This window comes from Culex pipiens, chromosome 1 (assembly GCF_016801865.2).
Source record: "Culex pipiens pallens isolate TS chromosome 1, TS_CPP_V2, whole genome shotgun sequence".
NCBI classification, from domain to species: Eukaryota; Metazoa; Arthropoda; class Insecta; order Diptera; family Culicidae; genus Culex; species Culex pipiens.
In genome coordinates this window covers 132,478,008-132,503,791 of record NC_068937.1, presented here as the reverse complement: position 1 = coordinate 132,503,791, position 25,784 = coordinate 132,478,008, and the positions used below count along the sequence as shown (strand labels likewise).

Below are 25,784 nucleotides of genomic sequence, written 5' to 3'. Positions count from 1 at the left end.
CCGTTCAAAAGAGCGGCTCTTTTTAGTGAGCGAACGAAAATGAGCGGCTCCTAAAAAAGAGTGGTTTTGCCCACCTCTAACTAAAACTGTAAAAAAATGCGTAGAGGCAAAGTATGGAACACTTTAAAAATTACTGAATCATTATTTTTGCATAAGATATAACTTTGGCAAAGTTACATAAAACAAGTTAAACTTCCAACCATATGTTTTTATCAAAAATGTGTAGAGTTCTTCTTGCCAATGCTTTTTAAAGATCACAAATTGGTTGAAAATGGATTTTTGGCGAATTTTTAGATCGAAGCCCGTTTAGAGGCGAAGTTGCGTTAATCTAACCACATCATGTTAAATTTCCTACGTTGTTACTAAAAATAGGTTTAATACTCTACAAATTTCACAAAATACCTTTTTTTAATATGCATAAATTGTCATAATTTGCAAAAGGGTATCAAGCGAACAAAAATTTTGGTTGCATTTTCGCTTTATTATTTATTTTTCAAAACACTGAAATTTTTTTTTTCGAAAATATTTACTCAAATTTTCATATTTCACACTATGGGTATCAAACGATGTGAAATTTTGCATGCATTATCACTTTAATAGAGCTTTTCTGTTAAACACTCAAATTTTCATAAAACATCGCATTTTTCTTAAATACTAAAAATTTCATAATTCACACCTTGAGCATAAAATGAAGCGAAATTTTGTATGCAGTTTTGCTTTATTTGTTTTTTTTTTTCGTTTTGAAAAACTTAATTTTTCACAAAACACCGTTTTTTCGAAAATACTGAATTTTTTTAAATTTATAGCAATTTGTGCATCAACTTCGCGATATGCTGTATTAATTTTAAATTTTTGAGGTGTTTTGTGAAATACTTAAATTTACATAAAATATCGTTATTTTTTTTTATCGGAACTTTTAAAAAATTATTAATTTACAACCAAATTTTGCATTAATGTTTGTTTTTTGTAAAATACAAAATACAAAAAAATCTTTGCAAAATAGCGTATTTTTTTCGAAAATACTCAAATTCTCATAAATTGCATTATGGGTATCAAACTAAACGCACTTTACTCCAATAATATTTTTTTTACAAAATTCTCAAATTTTCACAATTTGCATAATATTGAATGGAGCGAAATTTTGTATTCATTTTAACTGTGTAAGAGTTTTTTTTTTTGTAAAACACTCAAATTTTCATAAAATATCGGTTTTTGAAAATATTTAGACTTGTAGAAATTATACTACAAAGAATTTAAATATGGGTATCAAACGAAGCAAAACATTGCATGCAGATTCACTTTCTTAAAGTTTTTTTTTGTAAAATACTCAGTTTTTCACAAAATACCGTATTTTTTCAAAAATACACGAATCTTTATAATTTGAAATATGGGTATCAAACTAAGCGCACTTTTTACTCCAATAACATTTTTATTCGAAAATTCTCAAATTTTGTGAAAATGAAGCGAAATTTTGTGTTCATTTTCACTGAATAAGAGTTTTTTTTTGTAAAACACTAAAATTTTCATAAAATACCGATTTTTGAAAATATTTAGACTTTCATAAATTAAACTTCCATAAATTGAAATATGAAAAAACGAAGCAAAATGTTGCATGCATTTTCACTTTATTAAAGTTTTTTTTTGTAAAATATTCAGTTTTTCACAAAATACCGTATTTTTTCTAAAATATCAAAAGTATCAAAAGAAATAGAAGTGACATTTTGTATGCTTTTTTGTTTTAGGCTGGTACAAATATTTTTAAAAGTTTTTGTCACCCCCCCTTCAAAATTGGCCTGAAAAATCAGGGGGCAAAAAAAATATTTTTACAATAAACTTCAAAATTTCAATGAAAATTCAAGTGCAACCAGCTGAAATCAAATTAAAATACATTCTTCTGCGTTTAAAATTATTTTTAGCATGTTTGGGTTTATTAAAAAATCTTAAATTTTTTTGAAAATTTTCGATGCAAAATCTTTTTTTTCGATACAATTTTTATTTTTGTCAGATCTTAGATTTTTTGAAAACTAGAGATTGCAAAACAACTGAACTAGTGTAAAATGTATTTTAAAACACTTTTTTCATTTAAATGTGAAGACTATGGCTTGTTATTTAAATTTTTATATTTTTTTATTTTTTTGCCCCCCCCCCCTTGACCTCGGCCAGGGCCGAGGGACAAAAACTTTTTTAAATATTTGCATCGGCCTTATTGGATTTTTTTTGTAGAATACTCAGTTTTTCACCAAATACCGTATTTTTCGAAAACAGCGAAGCGAAATACCGTATTTTTCGAAAACACTCAAATTATTTGCAATATAAGTATCAACTAAGTAATATTTTGTTTGCATTTTCACTTTATTAGGAGTTTTTTTTGTGAACACGAAAATTTTCATAAAATACTGTTATTTCGAAAATAATCAAATTTTCATAATCCCAAATTTTTTTTTACTAAAATTTTCATAAAATATCAAATACAACTTTTTCGAAAATACTTAAATTTTCAGAATTTGTGTCTAACTTTTGGTTGTTAAGCTTAAGTATGATCTCTTAGCTACGCCAAAGTGATTTAAAATTTGTAATTTCAAGATGGCGGCCAATATGGCGGTGATGAAATTTTTAAAAAATGCATTTTATTATTTATTAGGCAATCAACTTTTCAAATTTGCCTAAAATGGGTTCGCAGAACTCGAATTTCATCTTTGAAATAAAAGAAAAAAAAATTTTTTTTCCTTCGAATATTCGAAACTTTGGATAATCGAGTCTGAACTGCTGTGCAAATACTGAAAATTCGAGTATTTTCGAAAATATACGATATTTCGTTTTCGTTTTCGTTTTACGGAGCAAGGTGGGGGACGCGGCCTCAAGTCAGTCCAAGTCCGGTTTCTTGTGGAAAAAAGGGTAGTGGCCGAACTAGTATTGCATACCAAATGAACACCACCGGAAGATATAGGGGATCGGGAGGGGGAAGGTGAAAGAAAATTAGTGTAGGTGTGAGTAGTAAGAACTTGGATGACATGAGCAGTTACGTTAATCTAACTTCTTACTAAAACTGAATAAAGGAACTATGAAATTATGATTTAATCAAAAACTAAATTGAGATTTATACAAAGGGAACCTATGATGTATTTCAAATTTAAAGGAAATCAAATAAATTTACTGGAAGATGAAAGATGAAAACTAACTTGTCAATGGCATTTTTTATGGGCTTCGTCCTGTCGCGTCCGTCAGTAGTCTTGTCGTACATTGCAACTAACTTTAATTTAACTGATCATTTATGTCCAATTATTCATTTCAGAAAACTAACTAACTTGAATCAACAACCTCAACTAAAATGACTGAAAGTAACTTGAATCTCAAATCCCCGAAATTTTAATTACAAAGCCAAACATCCCTTTACCTATTTGTTAAACCTGTCTTGCTGCTTCCAAAAACAATAAACATTAATGAAACGTTCATATTTTACAATTTGAACGCTCGTTGTTAATACGACTATTTCGTGCCTTCCATTTCATTAGGGCACACAAGCTTTGCAAACAAGAGTGTATCCCTATCATACCTTATGTAAACTATCTTTTGAGTGAAAGAGACACAATCCTGTTCACACCTGTGTGTCCTTTTGAAATGTTAGGCTCTGTTTGGTCGTCAAAACTCCAGTAGATCCTCGATTCGCAACAATGGTCGATACAACCACAATCCGAAAACCGTTAGTTCAACAGATTAACGAATTTTGTCCGATATCATTTCATTATTGATTGATCGAGACTCTATGGATTTTATGACAATTCAGAATGGTTAGTATACCACTTGAATTGAAATCAGAGATTCTGATAGCATTACTAAACTGGCTTACACATAACTGGAGTCTGGAAGTATTAAACAACCTAGAAGAGTTACAAAAAAACTAACTATTCATCCCTAATATCAAACAGTTTTAAACCTGTTCCTAACAGATTTCACGAACAAGAATATTGAGACTCAAATAAAAAATTTCAATATCTTGCAATTTTACATATTATAAAAGCTGTGATTTCTATCAACACAAGTATATAAATATAAAATAAATGTGTGATATATATCAACATCGGAAACCATCTTTGCAAATAGCCCTGAAACGACGGCAACGTGTGGCTCCATCTCCAGGGATTTTCGAAAATATACGATATTTTGTGTAAATTTCACAAAAAAAACTCTAAAACTGTTTTCAAATCTCACTCCCCTTCCCAGGTCACTCACCATCGACTCCTGCATCAGCAGCAGCTGGTACTTGTTCAGCATGTTCTGGTAGATGACGGGAAACTCCGCCGCCATCCCCCGAAACGACCCATCATCTCCCTGCTCCTCCTCGTCCTCCCGCTGCTCCTCGTACATGCAGTGGTACCGAATCAGCCGCTTCACGGCGTCCTGCTTGCTCGCAAACGGCGCGCTCGTGTCCGGCCGCGTACACGCGTCCTGGTCCACCGAAATCTGCCGTTCGAACCTAGATTTGCAAAAAAAAAAAGAAATAAACGTTAGTTGGATTACGAAACGATCTTCCAGCGATGGTCAGCTGGGCAAATGAAATGAATATCACACTCACAAACTTGATCGCGGCACTACGACCGGCTTGGTGCTGCCCGGGATGGTCGTGGTGACGACCGTCGGTACGACGGGTTGCGGTGGCGGTGGTGGAGGCGGCGGCAGCGGGGCTGGGACGACTGGGGTGACGATCGCGGAGGTCACTGGAACGACGGTGGGGATCAGCGTCGGGGTGGCGTTGCTGTTGATGACGATGTTCGAGCTGGTTGTGGTGGTTGTTAGGGTTGTGGCCGTGCTCGCGGCCACCGTCGTGGTGATCGTGGTGTTTGGCGGGAGGATTGGGGTGAAGGTTGAACCGGGGGCGGTGGTTATGAGGGTGGTGGAGGGGAGAGTTTGGCTCATGGTAACTAGTGGCGGGGGGACGATGTTCATCGGTTGCTGGGGTTGCTGCAGCTGGATGTGGAGGGAGGGGTTCGCCTGGACGACGATTCCACCGGATGCGGTCGTCATCATGGAGGTTTTGACGTTCTGGAGGGCTGGTGAGCCACCGACGATCATGATGGACTGTCCGGCGGCGTTTTTGCCCTGGTGGAACACCGGCATGGACGTTGGAACCAGCGGAGGAGGCACCGGGGTGTTGGATCGATTGATCGTGGGTTCGATCTTGGTCACGCTCATCGATTGTTGGGTTGGGACTAGCGACGGCATGGGGATGGAGTTGGTTGGACCGCTGGTCAACGTGATGCTTTTGTTGTTCAGGATGATCTGATGGGGCGCTGGTGGCAGTTGCTGCTTGACGACGCTGGTCTTGATCTGGTTGGGTTGCGTGATCGAGACGCTGGTTTGCGGTGGAAGTGAAGTCGCTCCGATTGGAATGATGGAGGTGGCGGGTTTTTGCTGGACACCACCCTTGGTCAGTGGCTGTTGGATCTGACCGACGCCACTGTTGGTGATCGTGATCGACATGGAAGAATTTCCACCCGAACTGCTGACGATCGTGCCGGTGTAGTTGGTTTGGGTCGGCGGAGGGGGAATGTCCTGTTTGACGACCTGCGGCGAGTTGATTTGGATGGGCGACGGAATGGTTTGCATGTTGGCACCGCCCTGGTAGATGGCCGCGTTTGCCGAAGTGGGCGTTACCGTGATCGGAGACACGATCGCTTGCTGGGGTGGCTTTGGTTCGCTGCTGATCACGGCTCCGCCGGGTGTCGTTCCGGAGATGGGCGCCGGAGGTGGTGGCGGGTTGGCCGCGGCAACTGCCAGCGCGTGACCCGAAGGGATCGTCGGAATGATCTTGCCCGTTGCGAGGATCTTTTGCTGTTCGATGAACAGTCGTTGCAACGCTTGCGTAATCTCCGGGTCGGCCATGTTCTGGATGTTGGTTAGCACGGGCAGTGGCTTGTTGAAGACCGGATTGGTTGGATCAAAGTCCGCCGGAATGGTGAGCGTTGCGAGCAGGTTCTTGTTCTGCAGCTTCGCCGACAGCTGCTGGATCTGCTGTTGAACGCTTTTGAGCAGTTGCTGCTTTTGCGGCGTCAACTGAATCGTCTGTACGCGCGGCACAACGGAGGGCGTCCCGGTCGGTGTTGGCGTTGGAGACGGAGCTGGCGCCCCCGAATTCACACTCACCAACGGAGGCATTTGGTTCAGCATCGGCTGATGCTGCTGCTGCTGCGTTTGCTGGATTTTGGAACCCTTCTTACCACTACTTAAGCTAGTACCACTTAAAACGTTATTCGGTTGAACACACACATTTACACTACCATTACCACTACTACTGTTGATGCTGCTGTTGAAGCTAAGATTACCGCCAGCGGCTGTGACGTTAGCTGTAGTCGCGTTACTCACGATTAGATTATTGCACTGGGTAGTCGTCGTAATCGGTTTGATCTTGCTCTGGATCTGCGGATGAACCTGGGCGATCGGCGGCGGTGGCGCCGCACTCGACGCCACCACAAAGTTGTTCGGGTTGACCGTACCGACAATCTTGGTGCCAATCTTAGTTCCATCCTCAGCCAGAATCGGTTGGGCGTGCTGCCCCGGCTGTAGAATCACGTTCGGCGGCAGTCCACTCCCCACCGGGTTCACCTTGACCAGGCTGGCCTTGGGCGGTGGCGGTGGCTTGTCCGCCTTCTTCGAGCGACTCCGCTTGGGCTTTTCCTTGGGCACGGGCACCACGTTGTTAACCACCTTGTTCTGGATCTGCACCGGCGCGGTCATCCCCGTCGGCTTAAAGTTCTGGCTCACAATCTGGGGCGGCTGCTGCAACGGCTTCACCATCGGCTGCGGCTGCGGCGGCGGTTCACTCGTCGGCTGCACCGGCCCAATGTTGTTGAAGTGAATCTGACCCTGCAGCAGACACTGCGCCAGCTGCGCCGCGTTGATCCCCGTCGGCACGATCAACAGCCGCTCCATCGGGCCGAGCGCGGCCGTCGTCTGGCCCGGGCTCATCTGGGTGATCTGGTTGGTGAGCGTGTTCAGCGAGAAGAGCTGCGAGTTCGGGCCGACCTTGGGCAGCTCGACAAACTTGGGCGCGTTCGAGTTGATGACCACCGTTTGCTGTTGCTGTTGCTGGGGTTGAAACTGGTTCGTCGTCGTCACAGGTTGCGGTTGAGGCACGACAGGAGGCGGAGGAGGTTGCTCCACGGGGGCAGGTTCGTGCTTGCGCACTTCCTTCAAGCTCTGAGTTACGTTCGGTAGATGCTGCGGCTGCTGGGGTGTGTGCAGAATTTGCTGCTGCTGCTGCTGCTGCGGGAGTTGGTGATGGATCAGCTGAGGTGGCGGTTGTTGTTGCTGATGGTGCTGAATCAGGTGGCCACCGGCGGAAGCCGTCGACGTTACGATTGTGCTGGTTTGCGTGTTGAACGACGGGACGTACTGGTGCTGGGAGCTGGTAACGATTACGTTTTTGTGCTGAATCTGGCCGCTCACGGTGGCCACGCTTTTGGGCGGTTGTTGTTGGACAACTGGAATCGGCGCCGGAGGCGGTGGAGGTTGGACCACTGGTTGTGCGGGCGGAGGTTTGGAAGGTTCGTTCACCAGACTCACGTTGCCAAGCGCGCCGGACAGGATAGCTTGCAGAATCATCTGCGACTGGTTGTCCTGGGGGCTGTTGACGTCGTGCTTCAGGATCAGGTGGCCGTTCTCCGCGAGGGACAGACTCAGCGCGCCCGTCAGCTGCGACAGGATGCTTTGGGCGGATGGTGGACCCGAAGGCTGCTGCTGAACAGGTTGAGGAGGTTGCGGAACGGGTTGGGGTTGTACTGGAGGTGCCTGAATAACTGGTTGAGGTTGTTGAATGGGTTGCTGCTGAACTGGGTGCGGCTGTGGTTGGTAGTTCTGCTTGTTGTCCAAGATCGGCGTGATCTGAATCTGATTATTGATCGTGCCCTTCGTTGTCTTGTTGTTGTTCACGGTCGTCCCGTCAATCTGTGAGATCTGAATGTTTCCGATCTGGGTCGGAACCGGAGCCGCCACCGGAATCGTTTCCAGCGGTTTGTCCAGCTTCTTCCCGTTCTTCTTGCCTCCACCGGACTTTTTCTTCGTGGGCGTCACAACCGGTTGCTGTGGGGGCTTGCTCGGCGATATCACCATTGAAGTGGTCACCGGCGAGGTCAGCGTTGCAGTGACCATCGGTGCCGTCGAAGTCACGAACGAGGCCATCGGCTGCGGCTGACTCACCACAAAACTCTGACTGATCATGGGCGCCGACGAGGACGACATCGGCGGTGCCGACGAAGCCGCTGCCTGGATCAGCTGGTTCTGAATCTCGTTGATCTGACTCTGCAGCGTTGGCGTGACCTGGGTGTTGTTCAGCACGTTGTTCATCAAGCTGTTCACGCAGATCGTGTTCTGCGACAAACTACTTCCGCCACCACTACTACTACTCACGGTCGCGATCGTCGGCGTCGGCGCCACCGTCGCAATGCTGACCACCTTGGCCTGATCGTCGGCCGACAGGCGCGGGATTGAGATCGTGTACGGCTGGGCGGAGTTGGGATCGGCGGACGCGTCGATCGTGATCATGAACGGAGGTGGCTCTGTCGGCTTGGGCGGGACTTCGGCGGACGACGCCGAAGGCGTCGGCTGGGGTGGTTTCGGTTGCTCGGCCTCGAGCGACGGAATCGAGATCGTGTACGGGAAGTCCACGTTGGATCCGCCAGCGGCGCTGGCAGGGATCGTGATCATAATATCGGTACTGGCGGTGCTTGTTGGAGGTGGTTGGGGGAGGGGTGCCGGAGGAGGTGACATGAGCTGTTGCGGGGGTTGGGGTTGTTCCTCCGGAACGGTGAGAGGAGGTGGTTGCGGAGGTTGTGGTGCCGGCTCGTCCATGTCCATGAAGTCGTCGTCCTCGATGCCGATGCCGGAGATCTTCATCAGGTTGGCGAGATCGAGCTTGCCCGTGGACGTGTGCGTGTTGGTGTACGTCGGGGACGTCGGCGGAGACGTGATTGGCTCCGACTGGGGAGTTGGTGCCTGGCAGGTCACCGGGATCGACGGGGTTGCGATCATGGGGGCGGCCGTCGCGATCGGCGGTTGAGTCGTCTTTTTCTTTTTGCTTTTGCGCTCTTTTTTGGGCTTTTCGGGTTCGAACTTTGGCTGGGGCTGTGGCGGAGGTTGCTGGTGCTGGATCTGCACTGGTGACTGCTGAATGGAACTACTGGTAAAGAACTGTTGCTGCAACTGCTGCTGCTGTTGGGGTTGTTGGCTTTGGATCTGATGGTGTTGTTGTTGGGGCGGTTGTTTGAGACTGTCGGCCAGGATGACTTGCTGGCCGCTGGCGGTGGTCAGGATGGGCGTTGGTTGCCGGATCGGTTCCGGCGAGAGGATCTGCTGCCCGTCGGAGATGATTTGTCCCTGGGGTTGTGATGATTGCTGCATCGGAGCGTTGACCGTGATCGTTCCTCCTGCCCCGCTTGTGAATTGGATATTTTGAGCACTGACGACGATTTCTCCCGCGGACTGGGTCTGGTTGGTCTGGTTTACCGCTGGTGGTGGCGGAGACGTGAAGGTGGCACCGCTGGCAGCTGCGGCCGCGGCCAGTTGCTGCGTGAAATTGGCACTTCCGAGTTGGTTCAGGTTAATGTTTTGGTTCTGTAAGCTGAAGCCAGCCTGCTGGAACTGCGCCGGCAACGAGGCCAGCTGTAGCTGCCCGTTCAGCCCGTTTGGCACCTGGATTTGCGTGAGGTTCCCGTTCAGCTGGAGGTTTTGGAGTTGAGCGACCCCCTGGCTGAGCAGGTGTTGATTGATTGCGATCTGCTGGGCCTGACCACGTTGGCCTTGCAGGCCCTGGATTTGCGTCAACGGAACGCCCTGGTTCGTTTTGAGCCCGGGGATGTTCTGCTGCACCAGGTTGCCCTGGGAGGACACGATGAAGGTCGGTGCCGCGGCCAGTTGCATCGCCCCGTTGGTGCCCAGAATTCGAAGCACCTGCTGGGGTTGGGGTTGCTGCAGCTGTGGCCTCGTGTTGTGAATCACCAGGCTGGGCGTGGCGAGTTGCGGCGTCGGAGGTCGCAGTATCAGCTGGACGCCCTGCGGGGTGTTTTGCTGTACGATGACCGGCATTTGGTTGAGCAGTAAGGGTTGTGCGTTGAGGTTCCCCGTTGGCAGGATGATTGAGCCCCCATTTTGGGACGCACCTTGCGTGGCCGATCCCGTGGGCGTGGTCTGCGGTGTGGCCACCAACTGCGGCTGCTGTTGCTGCTGCGCAGAGTTGCCCTGTTGCGCGTACTGTTGACCTCCGGCCGTCGTTTGCGTGACCTGAATGTGGGCCGGCATCTGGTGATGGTTGCTCATCATGGTCGCCATCGAAGTCTTGGGCTGGGTCATGATCGTCTTCCCGCCCGCTATCGAAAAGATCGGCTGATGCTGCGGACTCTGCTGGGGTGACGGCGAAACCGACGGCGTCACCGGCTTGGGCAGGATCTGCTGCGGTCTCTGCTGGTGATGCTTTCCTCCGATGATGACGGTGGCCGCCGGCGATGGCGACGGTGAACCCGAGGACGGAGACGACGTGATGATTTGCTGGAGGAATTGCTGCTGTTGCTGCTGCTGCTGTTGGGGATTGAAGGGTTGCGGCTGCGGAGAATGCGATATGATCGTTTGACGGTTCTGCAGCTGCTGGCCCTGAATGGTTTGCTGTTGATGCTGTTGCTGCTGCTGCTGTTGCTGAATGAATTGAGAACCTTGAAATATTTGCACTATTTGATTGCCTGCGCCCATTACAGGATACTAAAAAAAGGAAGAAAAAAACAGATCGTTAGTTGGACAATCCTCAGCGCGTACGCCCCACCCCATTAACTCACTTGCTGAATGACGGGCTGCGGCGTCGGTGGCCTCAGTTGATGACCGGTCGCCACACTCGTCGGCGGCAGAGGAGCCGTTCCGGCTGGGCCCGCACTGCCAACGATGATACTACCGCCGAGTCCGCCGTGACTGCTGGTCGTGACCAGAATCGAACCGCCACCACCACCACCCCCGTTGGGACTCGCAATCGGACTGGGACTGGCGATGGGACTTCCCACAAAGGACACGGTTTGGGCTTGCTGCTGGTGGTGCTGCTGGATATGCTGCTGAAGTGCTTTTTTCGCCGCTTTCGGGCTACATGAGGGCGTCCCGATCGTGCTCGTTGTCCCATGTCCATGGCCTGCATGTGACTGGATCAGTTGCTGCTGCTGCTGCTGCTGCAGATGAGGCTGAAACAACTGTTGCTGCTGCGGCTGGTGGATTACGGTTGCCGCACTGGACTTGCGACCTTTCTGCTGCTTCAGCGAGATGTTGTTGGAACCGACGAGCGTGGTGTTGAACTCGTTGCCCGGGATGGTCGAGATGCTGTACGTGGCGGCACCGGCCGGGGACTGCGTCGGACTCGGCCGGTACACCACCGTGCCGGCATTCGGACTGCTGCTGTTGCTACTGGTGATGAACTGTTGCTGCTGGCCGAACGACTGCCGTCGGTTCGAGATGCCCGATTTGCGGTCCTGGAAAAGAATTCGGAATTATTGTGAAATCGGATAAATTCTGGGCAAAGTCTGATATCTCAATGCTGACCCAAAATTATAATTTTATAAACAAATGTAAACAATGAGTGTATCCCGCTTACTCCTATGGACATTATTGACATAAGGTGTGAAAGGGATACACTCAACGTTTACATTTGTTTATAGGACCTAATCGAAATTTGTACTTTAAAATGTGTTATTGAATATCAAAATAGCCGTTGCTCCTGAATAACTCAACGAAGATTTGCTAATAATATTTTTTAAACCTTTTTTATTTATTAGCAGAAAGCTATTTTACAGTGAGATTCCGATCGAATTAAGAGCAATCAAAAAAAAAAAAAAATATTTCAAAAATAATTGAGATTGGTTCTTCTGTTACATTTGCATTGTACCTACTCAAATTTTGAAAATTCGAAAGCATAAAATTCTCCTCTTCACTCGCGACCACAAATCGGACGCGACGCAAAGTCACACCAATCACTCTCGTCTGCTCTTTCTTTCTCTCCGATATCTCCGATGTTTAGTTAGCTTCACTCTTCTCTGGGCATTTTTGTGTGTGAGTGTCGTCGACGAGCGCCAGTAGGCCAGGCAAATCATTAGGAATTTCGATAGCTGTATGAAGCGATCGGCCAAATTGCTGGCTGCTTGCGAATCGCGTTAGCTCACGATTGGTTGCGATTTAAGCGATTTGATCGGCACCGAGTGAGTGATTTGTTATGTTTGAACCCTTGGCTGATATTAATGAATTTTGCTATTTTCCTCTGAGTAATTTTCTAGAATTTTTCCATTTTGGATTTTTTTTTTGCACACGGAAAAATTATATCCTCGATTTTTTTATTTAAAAACTTTTGATCTTCTCAAACTCGAAATCTAGCGTACGGTATTGTCTCGGATTCAAATTTCTCGGCGGAAGAGAAAAACGCGTACTTTCGTTTCCGTTCTGTTTGACAACTTGACATTTCTATTTCAAGATAGCGTAGGGTAAAATAAAGCATAAAATCAAGGAAATTTACATTAAAGGTATAAACACAAAATCTCGCCCAACAACTTTAATCACTAAAATTCAAATTCACAAAATACGCATTTTTTTCCTTTTAGAAATTTTCTGATATGTTTTCTGGAACTATAAAATGCATCTTTTACGCTAAAAAATTGTGATTTTTTGAAAAAATATAAAATATTGTCAAACAAAATTACTAAAATTATTTTTAAATGCATAATCAAATTTGAAATGACTTAACACATTTTTTTTTGAAAAAGTGCACCGTTTTCAGATAATAGGCATTCTGCAGTTATTTTTCTTTAGAAATGTTCAGTTTTTTTGCAATTTTATTGATTTTTTTTTTAATTTTTCACTTTAGAATTATTTTGATATGTTGAAGGGGACTACAAAAGGCATCTTTTGCGCTGGATATGAATTTAAAAACAATCGTGTTTTTTGGAAAAAAATCTAAAAAAATGTCAAACAAAATTTCAAAAATATTTTTTAGATGCCTGATCAAATTGGTTATGATGGCCTAATGTTACGGGTATGTAAATATTCAAACAGCTGTAACTTTTGAGTGAATTTTCTGATCAATTTGGTGTCTTCGGCAAAGTTGTAGGTATTGTTGAGGACTTTTGAGTAAAAATAGGTACAAGGAAAAAAAATTGCTGATTTTTTAATCAATTTTTTTTTCACTAAAACTCAATTTCCCAAAATACGTAGTTTTTTGATTTTCTAGATTTTTTGATATGTTTTAGGGGACAAAAATCCGCAACTTTTGAGCCATAGAGAAACATGGTCAAAAAATCTGCCACCGAGTTATGAATTTTTGAAAAAATAGTGATTTTTGGAAAAAAATCTAAGTTTTATGCAAAAACAAGTTTGACATTATTTTTTAATGCAAAATTGAATTTGCAATCGAAAAGTACTTTACAGATTTTTTGATAAAGGGCTCCGTTTTCAAGATATAGCCACCGAAAGTTTGATTTTAGCGAAATATTTGCAGTTTTTCAATTTTTAAAAATAGTGACCATGAGTGACCATTTCTAAAACTATTTTGTTTGAAAAGTTCAGAAAATTTGCTATAAAATTGTCTAAGAGACATTGAAGATTGGACCTCGGGTTGCTGAGATAGAGCCGCTTTAAGAAAAAGAAACACGAAAATTGAAGTTTTCTAAATCTCACCAAAACAACCCACCATTTTCTAATGACGATATCTCAGCAACTAATGGTCCGATTTTCAATGTTAATACATGAAACATTCGTGAAATTTTCCGATCTTTTCGAAAAAAATCTATTGAAATTTTTTAAATCAGGACTAACATTTTAAAACGGCTAAACATTGAATATTACGCCCATTTAAAATGCCAGTCTTGATTTTAAAAATTTCAAAATAATTCAATTTTGCATTAAAAAATAATGTCAAACTTGTTTTTGCATGAAACTTCGATTTTTTTTTCCAAAAATCACTATTTTACAAAAATTCATAACTCGGCGGCAGATTTTTTGACCATGTTTCTCTATGGCTCAAAAGTTGCGGATTTTTGTCCCCTAAAACATATCAAAAAATCTCGAAAATCAAAAAATACGTATTTTGGGAAATTGAGTTTTAGTGAAAAAAAAGTTGATTAAAAATCAGCAAATTTTTTTTTTCCGTGTACCTATTTTTTTCTCAAAAGTCCTCAACAATACCTACAACTTTGCCGAAGACACCAAATTGATCAGAAAATTCACTCAAAAGTTACAGCTGTTTGAATATTTACATACCATTTTTGTATGGACAGCTGCCAAAATTGTATGGAGACTTGTATGGGTGAACCAATGACACAAAATAGCTTATTTGGTCATAGGAAAGGCCCCCACAAAGTTTGAGCCAAATCAAAAAATACAAATAAAATCCATTTCCGGTTTTGGTAGAGAATTGCTCAATAGACATTTTGAGGTGATTTTTTGAGAAAATTTACAGTTTTTTTTTTCAATTTAAAAACTTTGTATGAAGGCTGAGATTCCTCCAATATGCCTCTTAACGCATAATTTTTTGAAAAAATAGTATTTCTAGATTAAATTTTCAAAACAACCTATCCCTCATGGGTTTCCTATGCAGATAGGGCCTTTTGAAAAGCCCACATTTTTAAACTCGCGATATTTTGGAAGCTATTGGTTCGATTTTTAATGATAAAAATTGATCTTTTTAGAAATTGTATGCTCTTTTCTGTTAAAATACTTTCGATAATTTTGAAACCGAGATAATCCTTTTGCAAGGCCTAAAATCACTTGTTTAGCACATTTTCATATTTTAAACTTGATTTTAAAATTTGGGATTTTTTTTTTTTCGAGAAAAGAGCCAAAAGCTTCCAAGATACCGCGACTTGAAAAATGTGGGCTTATTAGATGAAACTGAGAGAAAATAATTTTTGACACAATTCAAGCTTGAGGCTGTATCTTAGCAACGAGCAGTTCGATCAGTATTGTAAAATAGAGAAATTTGTAGGAATTTTTTAAAACACATCGACAGTTTTTTTTGCAGGGCTGCTTTTTTTTACGAAATTTTATTTCAACTTTTAGTGATAAAAAGTGAAATAAAAATTAGATTTTTTTCCGTGTACCTATTTTTTCTGAAAAGTCCTAAGTCAAAATTTAAATTAAACCATGATTTTGAATTTCAGGAGTTGAAATAAACTCTGTCCAGATGATATTAAAATCTCATTGAGCTATTTTTGAAATTCCTAATTCTGCTCAGAAAACACACAAAAAAAATGGACTGTATCACCCACCTGGTCCTGAGTCACGGCGGCAAGGCTGCTGTTGGTTACCAGCAGGACATCCTGCGGCTGTTGTTGCTGGTGATGTTGCTGGAATTGCTGGTGCTGCTGCTGCTGGAACGGTGACTGCGATGGCGACGGCTGCAGCCGGGGGCTCGCCGGGATCGACGGTGATGGCGATGGCGTCAGAAATGGACCCGGAGGAGACAGAATACCTGGGAGAAGCGGGAGAGAGTTGGTACAGTTAGTATGAGTTTGGGTTAAAAATTTAAAGTTTGTAAAGGTTTTGTTAGTAAAGTAAATTACCAAATATCATGGTTTGGCAAGGTTGATCATCCTACAGCGGTCGAAAGCTGAACGCATTTTCACTAATTTTAAACCATTGTTGATGCTTTAATTTCTTTCTGTACACAAAAACTTCAAAATAAAAATTGGGCGAAATTGGTGACCACCAAATTTTAAATCACATTTTATCAGTGTTCCACTTCCGCCCAAAACAAATCGCCCACGCAAACACAAAAAATTTTCGAGGAAAATCCCCCGGAAAAGGACGCTCCCCCCACAAAATGCTCATTACAACCCCTCGTCCTTAAAACTTTTGCTCTTTCCACCACCTCCACCCTCTCCTCACAAACCCCATCATTCATCACACCGAAACTCGTCACGCGAGAGAGAGAGAGTGAGGGCGTCATTCAGAAGAAAATGCCCCGAGAAAAAGCAGCAGGCTCTGCAGCGCCACCACGCGGAAATTCCACGACACTCTGTCTGTGACTTTTCTTTGTTTATCGATTAGATTAGAGAGAGAGAGAGAGAGAGTGGCAGCAGGCGATGCGATGGTGTGATGGCCTGCACAACAACAACACCAACTATTTTGTCGTAAGTTCTGTGAAGGTGTGTGTGTCTTTTTCGAGAATGGCAAAAACTTTTTTTTCGGGGATTGTATTTAGATTTGTTGTTCGAGAAAGTACACATTTTTCCAAGAAAGGATACCGTTATTCTTCTCGGAAGGATTTTCCAACCCGGAAAATCGTCACTGTTTTTCACTCGTTGATTTATGCACTCAAAATAGCCACCTACAATTCCCGGTAAATCCCACACTAAAAGATTTTATCACTCATTTTCGAGGGCACCAAGCTCGTTTCCTTTGTTTGTATCGCGACGAGAGTCGCGAAAATTCCCGACGCTTTTCCACAGTCATTTTCCAACAATTTCCACCAAACTATATTTTCACCTGATTCATCACCACGTTACCCACCAATTCCCACACAATTAGTCACCAATTGACGCCAATTTCAGCCCAAATTCCCGAACCACAAAATTTCCGCGGCGCTCTAGAACTCGTTTTCCTCGACGTTTTTCCTCCTGGTTTTTCTCGTTGGCGCGCCGCGACACGGACGTCGACGCAGTCAACACTTTTGCTTTTCACCCCCCAAACGCGCTCTCTCGCACTCTCTCTCTCATTACAAATACACTCTCATAAATGGGTGGGAGAGCGAATATTGCTCACCGAATTAAGCGAGGGAGAGCGGGAAACACAACAAAAACAAAGGTGGCTAGAGTGTTGGTGGTGGTGGTGGGTGTTGAGCTGCCACGTGAGAGTGCGGAAATTTGCACGCACGCACGCCACGGCGGCAGTGTTGATGGTTGAAAGGGAAAAAGTTGGGCGCACTGTTCAGTGGGGAACTGGAATGCATATTACGGCAATCAGTGTTGCCAAATAAATTCAACAATGCTTTTTTCTACAATCTGATGACCAATAAATTTTTAAAAGTTACCCGAATCAAAATAACAAATTAAGTAATCAAATTCACATTTTATCAAAATTATTTCTATTGAAAAATTCTATCGTGATTCAATCCGCTCTTCATATCAAGATTATATTTAATTTTATAAACTTCAATCAAAGAAGGAAAACATGTTTATATTTCGTATAGGAATGTGGACAGATTTTGTGTCAAAAACAACTATGTACCTATGACAAAATAACACTAATGTACTGTGCATAATAAGCATTATATACTAAAATTCAAAATGAGCAATTGGGTCCTAAAATGAAGCTTAGATAGCTGATATTATTGTTTACAGCGAAAAAGCTTATATTTCTGGGTACATGACCCTTTGTACGACCACAAAGAATTTTAAATTAATTTTTAAATCAATTTTGAAAAATTAACCTCGCGGTCCTTCTTGACAGAAAAGTTCCTACTTGACAGCTCGTTCCAAGGGGACCATAGTTGATCCATCGAAAAAATGTTGTCTTGTCAAAAAAAAAAATTTGCATTAAAATGAAATAAAGTGATCAGAAATGGTTTTTAATGGTGTTTTTTACCGTTGTACATAAAAATTGACATAGGGCTTTAGTACCCAATTCTCTACGAAATCAGCCGATTTCGACCATTTTTATTTTTTGTATTTTTGATTTGGCCCAAACTTTGTGGGGGCCTTTTCTACGACCAAAGAAGCTATTTTGTGTCATTGGTTCACCCATACAAGTCTCCATACAATTTTGGCAACTGTCCATACAAAAATGGTACGTAAATATATAAACAGCTGTAACTTTTGAGTGAATTTTCTGATAAATTTGGTGTCTTCGGCAAAGTTGTAGGTATTGTTGAGGACTATTGAGAAAAAAAATAGGTACACGGAAAAAAAATTAAAACATCGAAATTTCATATCAAAAAAAAATTTGACCTCAACTTTTTATGTAAAATTGAATTTGCAATCGAAAAGCACTTGACAGATTTTTTGATAAAGGGCTCTGTTTTCAAGATATAGCCACCAAAAGTTTGATTTTACCGAAATATTAGCAGTTTTCGATTTTTAAATATAATGACCACGAGTGATTTCTAAAATTTTTTTTTGAAAAGTTCAGAAAATTTTCTATGAAGTTGTCTAAGAGTCATTGAAAATTGGACCTCTGGTTGCTGAACTACAGCGGCTTAAAGAAAAAGAAACAGGAAAATTGAAGTTTTCACTCAAACAACCCATAATATTCTACTGTCGATATCTCAGCAACTAATGGTCCGATTTTCAATGTTAAAACATGAAACATTAGTAAAATTTTCCGATCTTTTCGAAAACAATATTTTAAAAAAATTATGAATGAATACTAACATTTTAAAAGGGCCTTATATTAAATACTCTGAGGTGATTTAAATATTAAGTACTCTGAGGTGATGTAAAAAAAAATCCAAGATGGCGGCCAAAATGGCGGTGATGAAATATTGAAAAAAAGCCAATTTAACGCGCAACCAACCATTCAAATTCGACTAAAATTTTGTAGCAGAACTCGAATTTGATGTAAAAAGTTAGAAAATGAAAAAAAATACAAAAAAAAACTTTGTTCGTGTTTCGATTATCCGAAGTCCTATACAAACCTTCGGATAATCGAGTCTGGACTGTATAACGAAATTACACTAATGAACTATATATACTAAGCATTATATACTAGAGCACTTCTCGGCAAAATTGGCCGATTGTTATTTTTTAATCCCACTGATTTTTTTTTCTGGGGCCCTCCTGCTCTCCACATTCTGAGGTTCCTTTTATTTTACTGTAAACTGCACTACTGAAATTTTAACCCTCTCCCGCCCATGGTTACTCCAGAGCACCAAAACTTTGAACTCAAATATCTCGGAACTAACAACTTTTCATGGTGCTTTAAGTTGCAGGTATTCATGTAGAATGTATACTAACATCTCCCCAAATTTCATCAAATTTTATAAAGCACAAGCAAAGTTACAGTACGAAATGTAAACAAAAATGGGCCAATTTTAGGGAAATAAATAAGATCTGTTTTCGAAAGCCCGTAAAAATTACCAAACACAAAATTTTATGAAACAAAAAAAAAATGTTTTGCTATCATTTGAACCTTGGAAAAGAGCCCCTATGAATAAAATTGTGAGTTTGACCGGTTTTGAGTGTTTTTCATTCTTTTTCATTTGGTGCACCAGAGCACCACCTAGGCATATGAGCGACTAAATATTCAGGAGCACTTTTTTCTAAATTACAGAAAAAGCTTATACGTTTTGACTATTCATAAACAAAACAAAACATTGTTATTAGACCGATGGTTTTATTATTTTCCTTATTTTTTATGAAAATTGTTGTTTGTGAGTTTTGAATGAGGCAATCAAAGAAATCAGAAAATGCAGAGATTTTGGAATTTTTAATTCATACTTCAAAAATATGGTCTTACAGCAGAGAATAAGTAGTTTTAACACATTTCGAAGAATTTTCTAAACAACTGAACCAATAGATTAGAAGAAAACGAGATTTTGTGATTTAAAAAAAGTCGTTCATCTCCCTGATGGTGCTCTGGTGCACCACTTCAAATTCAACTTTTTTGCACCAATTCGATGTTTGTGGGTCAAAGTAAAGTATTTCCTGCATTATTTTACCAAAATTTAGCCATTTACTATTTTTACGATAAGCAAACAGCTCTGGGTTAATCAAACTTATAGCTGAAATTGCAGCAGATTAGAACATACAGAAAAAATTCAGAAGCTTGACATTTTGTATTTTTTTTTCTTATCTCAATAATGAAAGTTTCTTGTTTCTAAATAATTTTGGTACTTTTCCGTACAGTTATAGTATCCTTTGTACGAGATTCCTAACCGATTTGATGAGAAGAAAAAATAATTAAACTTACATCAACTTTTTTTTAATAAACTTACACGTAAAACACAACATTTGAAAAAAGATTTTTTTTAAATCTTTTTTTTACCAAGCTGTGTTTTTTTAAATCATGATTTTTCAAAACATTCAAAAAATAAACAAATATTTTTTATGTCACTCTTTTCAAAATTAGCCAGATAGTAAGCGTCGAAAATATTCGCTTTAAACATAAATAAATTCACAGATATTGAAGTGTAATCAACTGATAACAATTAAAAGCACTGTTTCCTACGTTGAACATAATTTTAGCATATGTCGTTTTTCAATGTTTGAAATATGAGCGAAATTTCAATGTAAAGTTCCACAAGAATTTTTTGTTTGCAAAAAAAAAAATTACAGTCCAGGTTTTTATGGGACTTCGGATAATAGAATCACGAACAAAAAAAAAGATTTTTCTTTTTTTTCTTATTTTTAACATCAAATTGTGCATTTTCAGGCAGACAAATACAATTTTTATAGTGTTTTATTTTATTTTAATTTAAAATTAATTAAAATTAAACAATTAATTAAAAAGTACTTTCCCCAGTAACATTCTGAATAAATGCATCGTTTAAAGTTGTAAACATTCAAAGGTTTAATCAAGATAAAAAAAAAATATTGTTCATCTTTGCAAATTTAGGAAATTTTCTATTATTTTAGTTTCCCAACTGACAATTTTCAATGCATGATAATCATTGTAACCTGAAATCACCTTTGTGATTTACTTCTATTCTTCGAATAATTTTTTTGTTATATAAATCAAAATCAACCCGGAAAAGAGTTACAGTGTTCACTTTTTCAGTTTGCAATTCTTATTTTTTTAAAGATATTATGCCAACCCCTTTATCTTTGAAATGTATTAATGAACGTAGATTTTTGCATTTTTAGTCCACTTGAGACACTTAAAGTGTTCATGATACTTTTTATATTTTTGCAACACACATTGAACAAACGAACTTAAATATTTAAAAATTTTGAGAAAAGACTGATTTCAATTATAAATTAAAGAACTTGTTAAAGATAATCCTGGAATATGCAAAAATGTTTTTATAAAATAAAATTTAGTTTTATGCAGTTGGTGATTAAAAAATATATGAAAATTGAAATAACAGGCTCTGGTTTCATTTTATTAATGAACAATATATATTTCAGTATTGAGTAGAACAAAAAATACGAAAAAAAAGTTTGCTTGTTCCAAGGGAACTGTTTTTATAACTTTGTGATAGTTTAAGGTCTATTCTACAACCCACAATTTCCATCGTTCATTTATTCTGTGTAATTAATATGTCATAATATTCTAATAGCAGAAATCCCACGTGCTTTCCATGAGGGTCACATCCTAAGCACGTGTCCAGCGCATCACCTCCTGGTTGGCATTTAGAAGTTTATTCACCCGAAGCCGCACAGACGACACCGAAAACAAAGGCCGCACGCAAAAGTCATTTCGATTGCATGACACCCAGACGTGACGAAGGCAAAATTTACAACAACAAACAAGAAGAAAAAAAAGTCCAAAATGCTTCGGCGGCGGCTGCTGCGTCACAACCGGACCAAAAATTGCAATCAAAATATCGCACATAGAATGAAAGTTCGTTTTGATGAGAGTATTTTCCCAATGAGAGAAAGAGCGCTGATGAGTTGATGAGATTTTCGCAAAAGAGAGAGAGAGCTCGCACACTCATCGAGATTACCATCACTTTACATTACGGCTTGTAATGAGAGTGGGGCAAATCAAGAGAAATCAGTTGGATCACGTTCAACAAACAAACACAAACTGTCACATGTTGCCAAAGGGCGCCACATTCAGTATGTGCTCTCTCACTCTCTCATTATTTTTAACTCTCTTGTCAGAAAAGAGCCCAACTGTGTAGGAAAATTGCTTGTTTTCCACAACACAAGAGCTGGTGCTATCCCAAGGAAGAATGCATGCTTCCGGGGGGTTGGGGTACAAAAAAAAAGTTCTGTGTGGCCTATTCTCTCGGAAAATGTTGCTCCTTCTCACATGTCAGCCCGGAAGAGTTGTCTGATTATCCGGGACGTGTCAATGTGCCGCCACGGTTTGAGGGTTTTTGGGATTTTTGTTTTGTTTTATTTTTGTTTGACATGAATTGATGAGGGTGAAATATTTGATAGAACATTTGAATTTTGTATTATGTTTAAAAAAAAAATAGAAAAATAGAGGAAAAATGCTCTTCAGATGAAAGAGCAATCGACAGGAGTCAAAAAATATTGATTGATAAAATTGAATAATTACAGTTCCACGTGTGCTTGTGAGAGGGTCAGGTTGTCAGGTGGCGATGGCAACTTTAGTGCCAACCCACCACGCAACCATTTCCGCGCAGACTACGTGCAGCGTTGAATGTCTGTCTATAGGAAATCCCATCAGGTCAACAAGTCAATAGATAAAGTGGATGGGAAAAAACCATTTAACTTTTTGTATCAGATGTCAATTATGTACGTTGAATCAGTGTACTTGAAATTTTTCGAAATCAACTTTTTAGTTTTATTTTATAAAAGCTGATTAAATTAAACACAAAATTGCCAATGAAAATATTAAATTAATAAAAAACAGAAATAAGACTATTAAGTAAAAAATAAAAACAAACTAACAAGTTTCAGCATAAATCCCCGTTAGTAGGGTGGTTTACTGTATCAAATAGAAGCACCATCAATAGAGTCCGACTCAATTAAAATTTATCCTTCCGGCATGACTATCCAGTTTCGATTGCGATCACAATCGAATAAAAAACAGTGCATCCAGAACAAGGCCACAAATAGCAGAAAAGCATACCTTTCGGAAAGTCCGCATTTCCTTTCAACCTCTCTTGAACTACTAAGTGACGTATGCGACATTTTGAAGCAATTTCAAATTTGTGTCAAAAGGAATGTAAAACAAGCTTGAATTTAAAAAATTGTGTATGTGAGCAATTATCCGTGAAATCAGTCCATTTCGATTTCGAACGCTTTTTTTAATTAGGCTCAAATTTTGTGGAGACTTTCTAAGACCAAAGAAGCCATTTTGTGTCATTGGCCCACCCATACAAATCTTCATACAAATTTGGCAGCAGTTCATACAAAAACAGTTCGTAAATATTACAAAATCTGTAAAGCCATTGCAAATATTTTTCAAAGTTTATCTCGCCCCCCCTCCCCCCTTTTTTCAAAAACTTCAAAATTTGTATGAAAATTAATGTTTTATCAACTGAAAACCAGTTAAAATGCGTTTATAATCATATTGAGCAAGTTTGAACTCTTTTGAAAACAATTTAAATTTTCATAAAATATCAATGTACAGTCCCACAAAAAGTTTTTTTTTTCGCGCATCAATATTTTGAAAACTAATGATTGGAAAGCAACCCGGGCAAACGGTAATAACAAAATTCATGCCATTTCAATAACAAATACTGTTAAAATAACAAAAAGTGTTATGGAATTTTCTTGAAAAATCAATTTTTGCATAAGAATTAAATAACAGTTTATGTTATCATAACAAAATTTGTTAGTGGTATGATATTGGTTGAGAGCAAAAACAACTTGGGAATAACATTTTTCGTTATGGAAGAATAACTCCAATTGTTATTGGGATGATCGGATTAGTTGTTAAAATAACAAAAAATAATAACAAAGATTTGTTCGAAGAATAACTTAAAATGTTATTAGTCTGTTATTACAATAACATTCCAATAACAAAAAAATCATAACGTCGAATAACGAATCTTGTTATAAATAACATAATATGTTATTGGACTAGTATTTTCAAAAATCAAAAAATGTTATTCCCAAGTTATTTCCGTCTGCTCGGGAACTGGATGCGTGTAAACTGAATTTTAAAACACTTTTTTCATTCAAATGTTAAAACGTAGGCTCTTGATTTAATTTTTTATATTTTTATATTTTTTTGCCCCCTCCCTCGATTTTTTTCAAGGCCGGCCATAAACTTTGAAAAAAATCTGCAACGGCATAACTTTTGAAAAAAAAAATCCTGGTCGATTTGGTGTCTTCGGCAAAGTTGGTATTGATGAGGAATATTCAGAAAAAATAACTACCCGAAAAAATTCCGATTTTTAAATTACATTTTCATTACAACAATTCTATTTAACAAAATCCGCATGTTTAAATAATTGGTTTTGTATTTTGGATAAAGTATATTATTTTTTTTACTTCAGTTTTTTATATAAAATCAAATTTGCAATAGAAAAGTACTTAACAGATTTTTTGAAAAATTGAATCGTTTTCAAGATACTCAAAGCTTAATTTTGACTATTTTTTTTTTCGATTTTTCGAGATGTGTCCATGATGGTCCATTCCTAAAAATATTTTTTTCGAAAAGTTCAGTAAATTTCCAATTCAATTGCCTAAGAGACATTGATGATTGGACCTCTGATTGCTGAAATCAGTGTTGCAATTTTGAGCGCTCATCCGCTCATGAGCGAGCATTTTTCGCTCATTCGTGAGGAGGAGCGCGACGCGAGCTAGCTCACGTTTGCTCGTGCTCGTGTTTGCTCATTTATTTTATGAGCGAAAATGCTCATTGCTCATTGAGCAAAATGAGCGGTATTTTTTACCTGTAACGGGTAAACGATAATAACTTTTTTTTTCGGCAGAGCTTCGAGGTTGTTTTTTTTAAATGGAGGCTTGAATAAGAAGTTATTTGTCATATTTTTTGTTTTGAAACTTGTTTTGGAGTCAGAGTTAAGTTGTTACATTAAGATCTGTACACAGTAAAAAACCATAGAAATATTACATCTGAGAAGGGGTGCGTCTTTTATGTCAGAAAAATGCGTAATTTTATTTCTGGAAATGTGTAATTTTACCACTTTTCTGGTGTAATGCAACTTTTTCAGTCTAAATCGAGGTAAAATTATATCATTCCAGAGGTAATATTCAACCTTACAAAATTACACCTTCCAAATGTACACTTCTTTTAACTGTGTAGAAATAATTCGATTAATAAAAAAAAGTTGATAATAGAGTGACACGTGAAAGTGAACTATTTAATAAAGCTGAAAAGTATCTTTTAAGGAACACAAATATTTTTTCTTGGTAAAACGTTTTAATTCCTGGGCACCTCATCTTGTTTAGTCAATTATTTTTAAATAATTTTGCAAAATAAATGTTAAATCTGTGTCTTAGATAATTTTCACATCAATTATATTATTTATTTGCTGGAGTCGATCCAAAAAAATAAATGAGAAATGAGCGTGCTCACAAGTAAAAACATGTTTTAATATAAAAAAAAATCGATTACCATCCTATTTACGGCTTATTTATGACCTAACAATTCCGTTCCTTGACAGTTTACTCTAAATTTGAAAGTGAAATAAACTAAAAAGAGTGTCTGGATTCTTAGCAAATTAAGACACTATAATTGCGAGTCAGCCATTTTTCATTTATCGGGAATTTAATCAAAACTAGTTTTCTAAACTATCAAACTCTGAAAAAAATATATGCTGACAACATTAAAGTTTCATTGTTAATTTGATTTTGGTTGACCGCGGTAAATTTTCTTGAAATATTTCGAATTAACAAAAATCCACCAAAGCATTTACCATTACCACATTGATCACACAAAAAACTGTGGTAGAAAAGTATCCCCCGCAATCCACCGCGATCAATTTTTGACAGTTCGACGTCAACGAATGATTTCAAGAAAATTTACTGCGGTTAACCAAAATTAAATTACCAATGCAACTTTGATGAGTTCATGTCCCTTTTTCGCGATGGATTGCGCGATGATTATCTTCAAAAGTGGCAATCCAATTGGCCTGTGCCAGATTCATCAACAATACTAAAAATCTACCTGATTTGCTGATGAGCGCTCATTGAGCGCGAGCGCATGCGATGAGCATGAGCGAGTACGAGCTACCT

At 39.8% G+C, this 25,784-nt stretch overlaps 2 protein-coding genes across 4 annotated transcripts in view; both read right to left on the bottom strand.

The window, feature by feature from the left end:
- The window catches only part of LOC120432140 (uncharacterized), a 500,008-nt gene that overhangs the window by 107,315 nt on the left and 366,909 nt on the right, over positions 1 to 25,784 (bottom strand). The gene's annotated exons all lie outside the window — the stretch shown is intronic.
- LOC120431864 (mucin-2) overlaps positions 1 to 25,784 on the bottom strand; it is a 69,993-nt gene that overhangs the window by 4,096 nt on the left and 40,113 nt on the right. For 2 of the 3 annotated variants that reach the window (XM_039596999.1, XM_039597004.1), the window contains exons 3-6: positions 15,273 to 15,475; positions 10,818 to 11,492; positions 4,574 to 10,743; positions 4,231 to 4,474 (exon numbers count right to left, since the gene is read on the bottom strand). In XM_039596999.1, coding sequence (XP_039452933.1) covers positions 4,231 to 4,474; positions 4,574 to 10,743; positions 10,818 to 11,492; positions 15,273 to 15,475 — 7,292 coding nt within the window. Of the gene's footprint in view, positions 1 to 4,230; positions 4,475 to 4,573; positions 10,744 to 10,817; positions 11,493 to 15,272; positions 15,476 to 15,566; positions 15,665 to 16,491; positions 16,509 to 25,784 lie in introns of those variants that run through there. The other variant, XM_039597015.2, reaches the window with a different exon arrangement.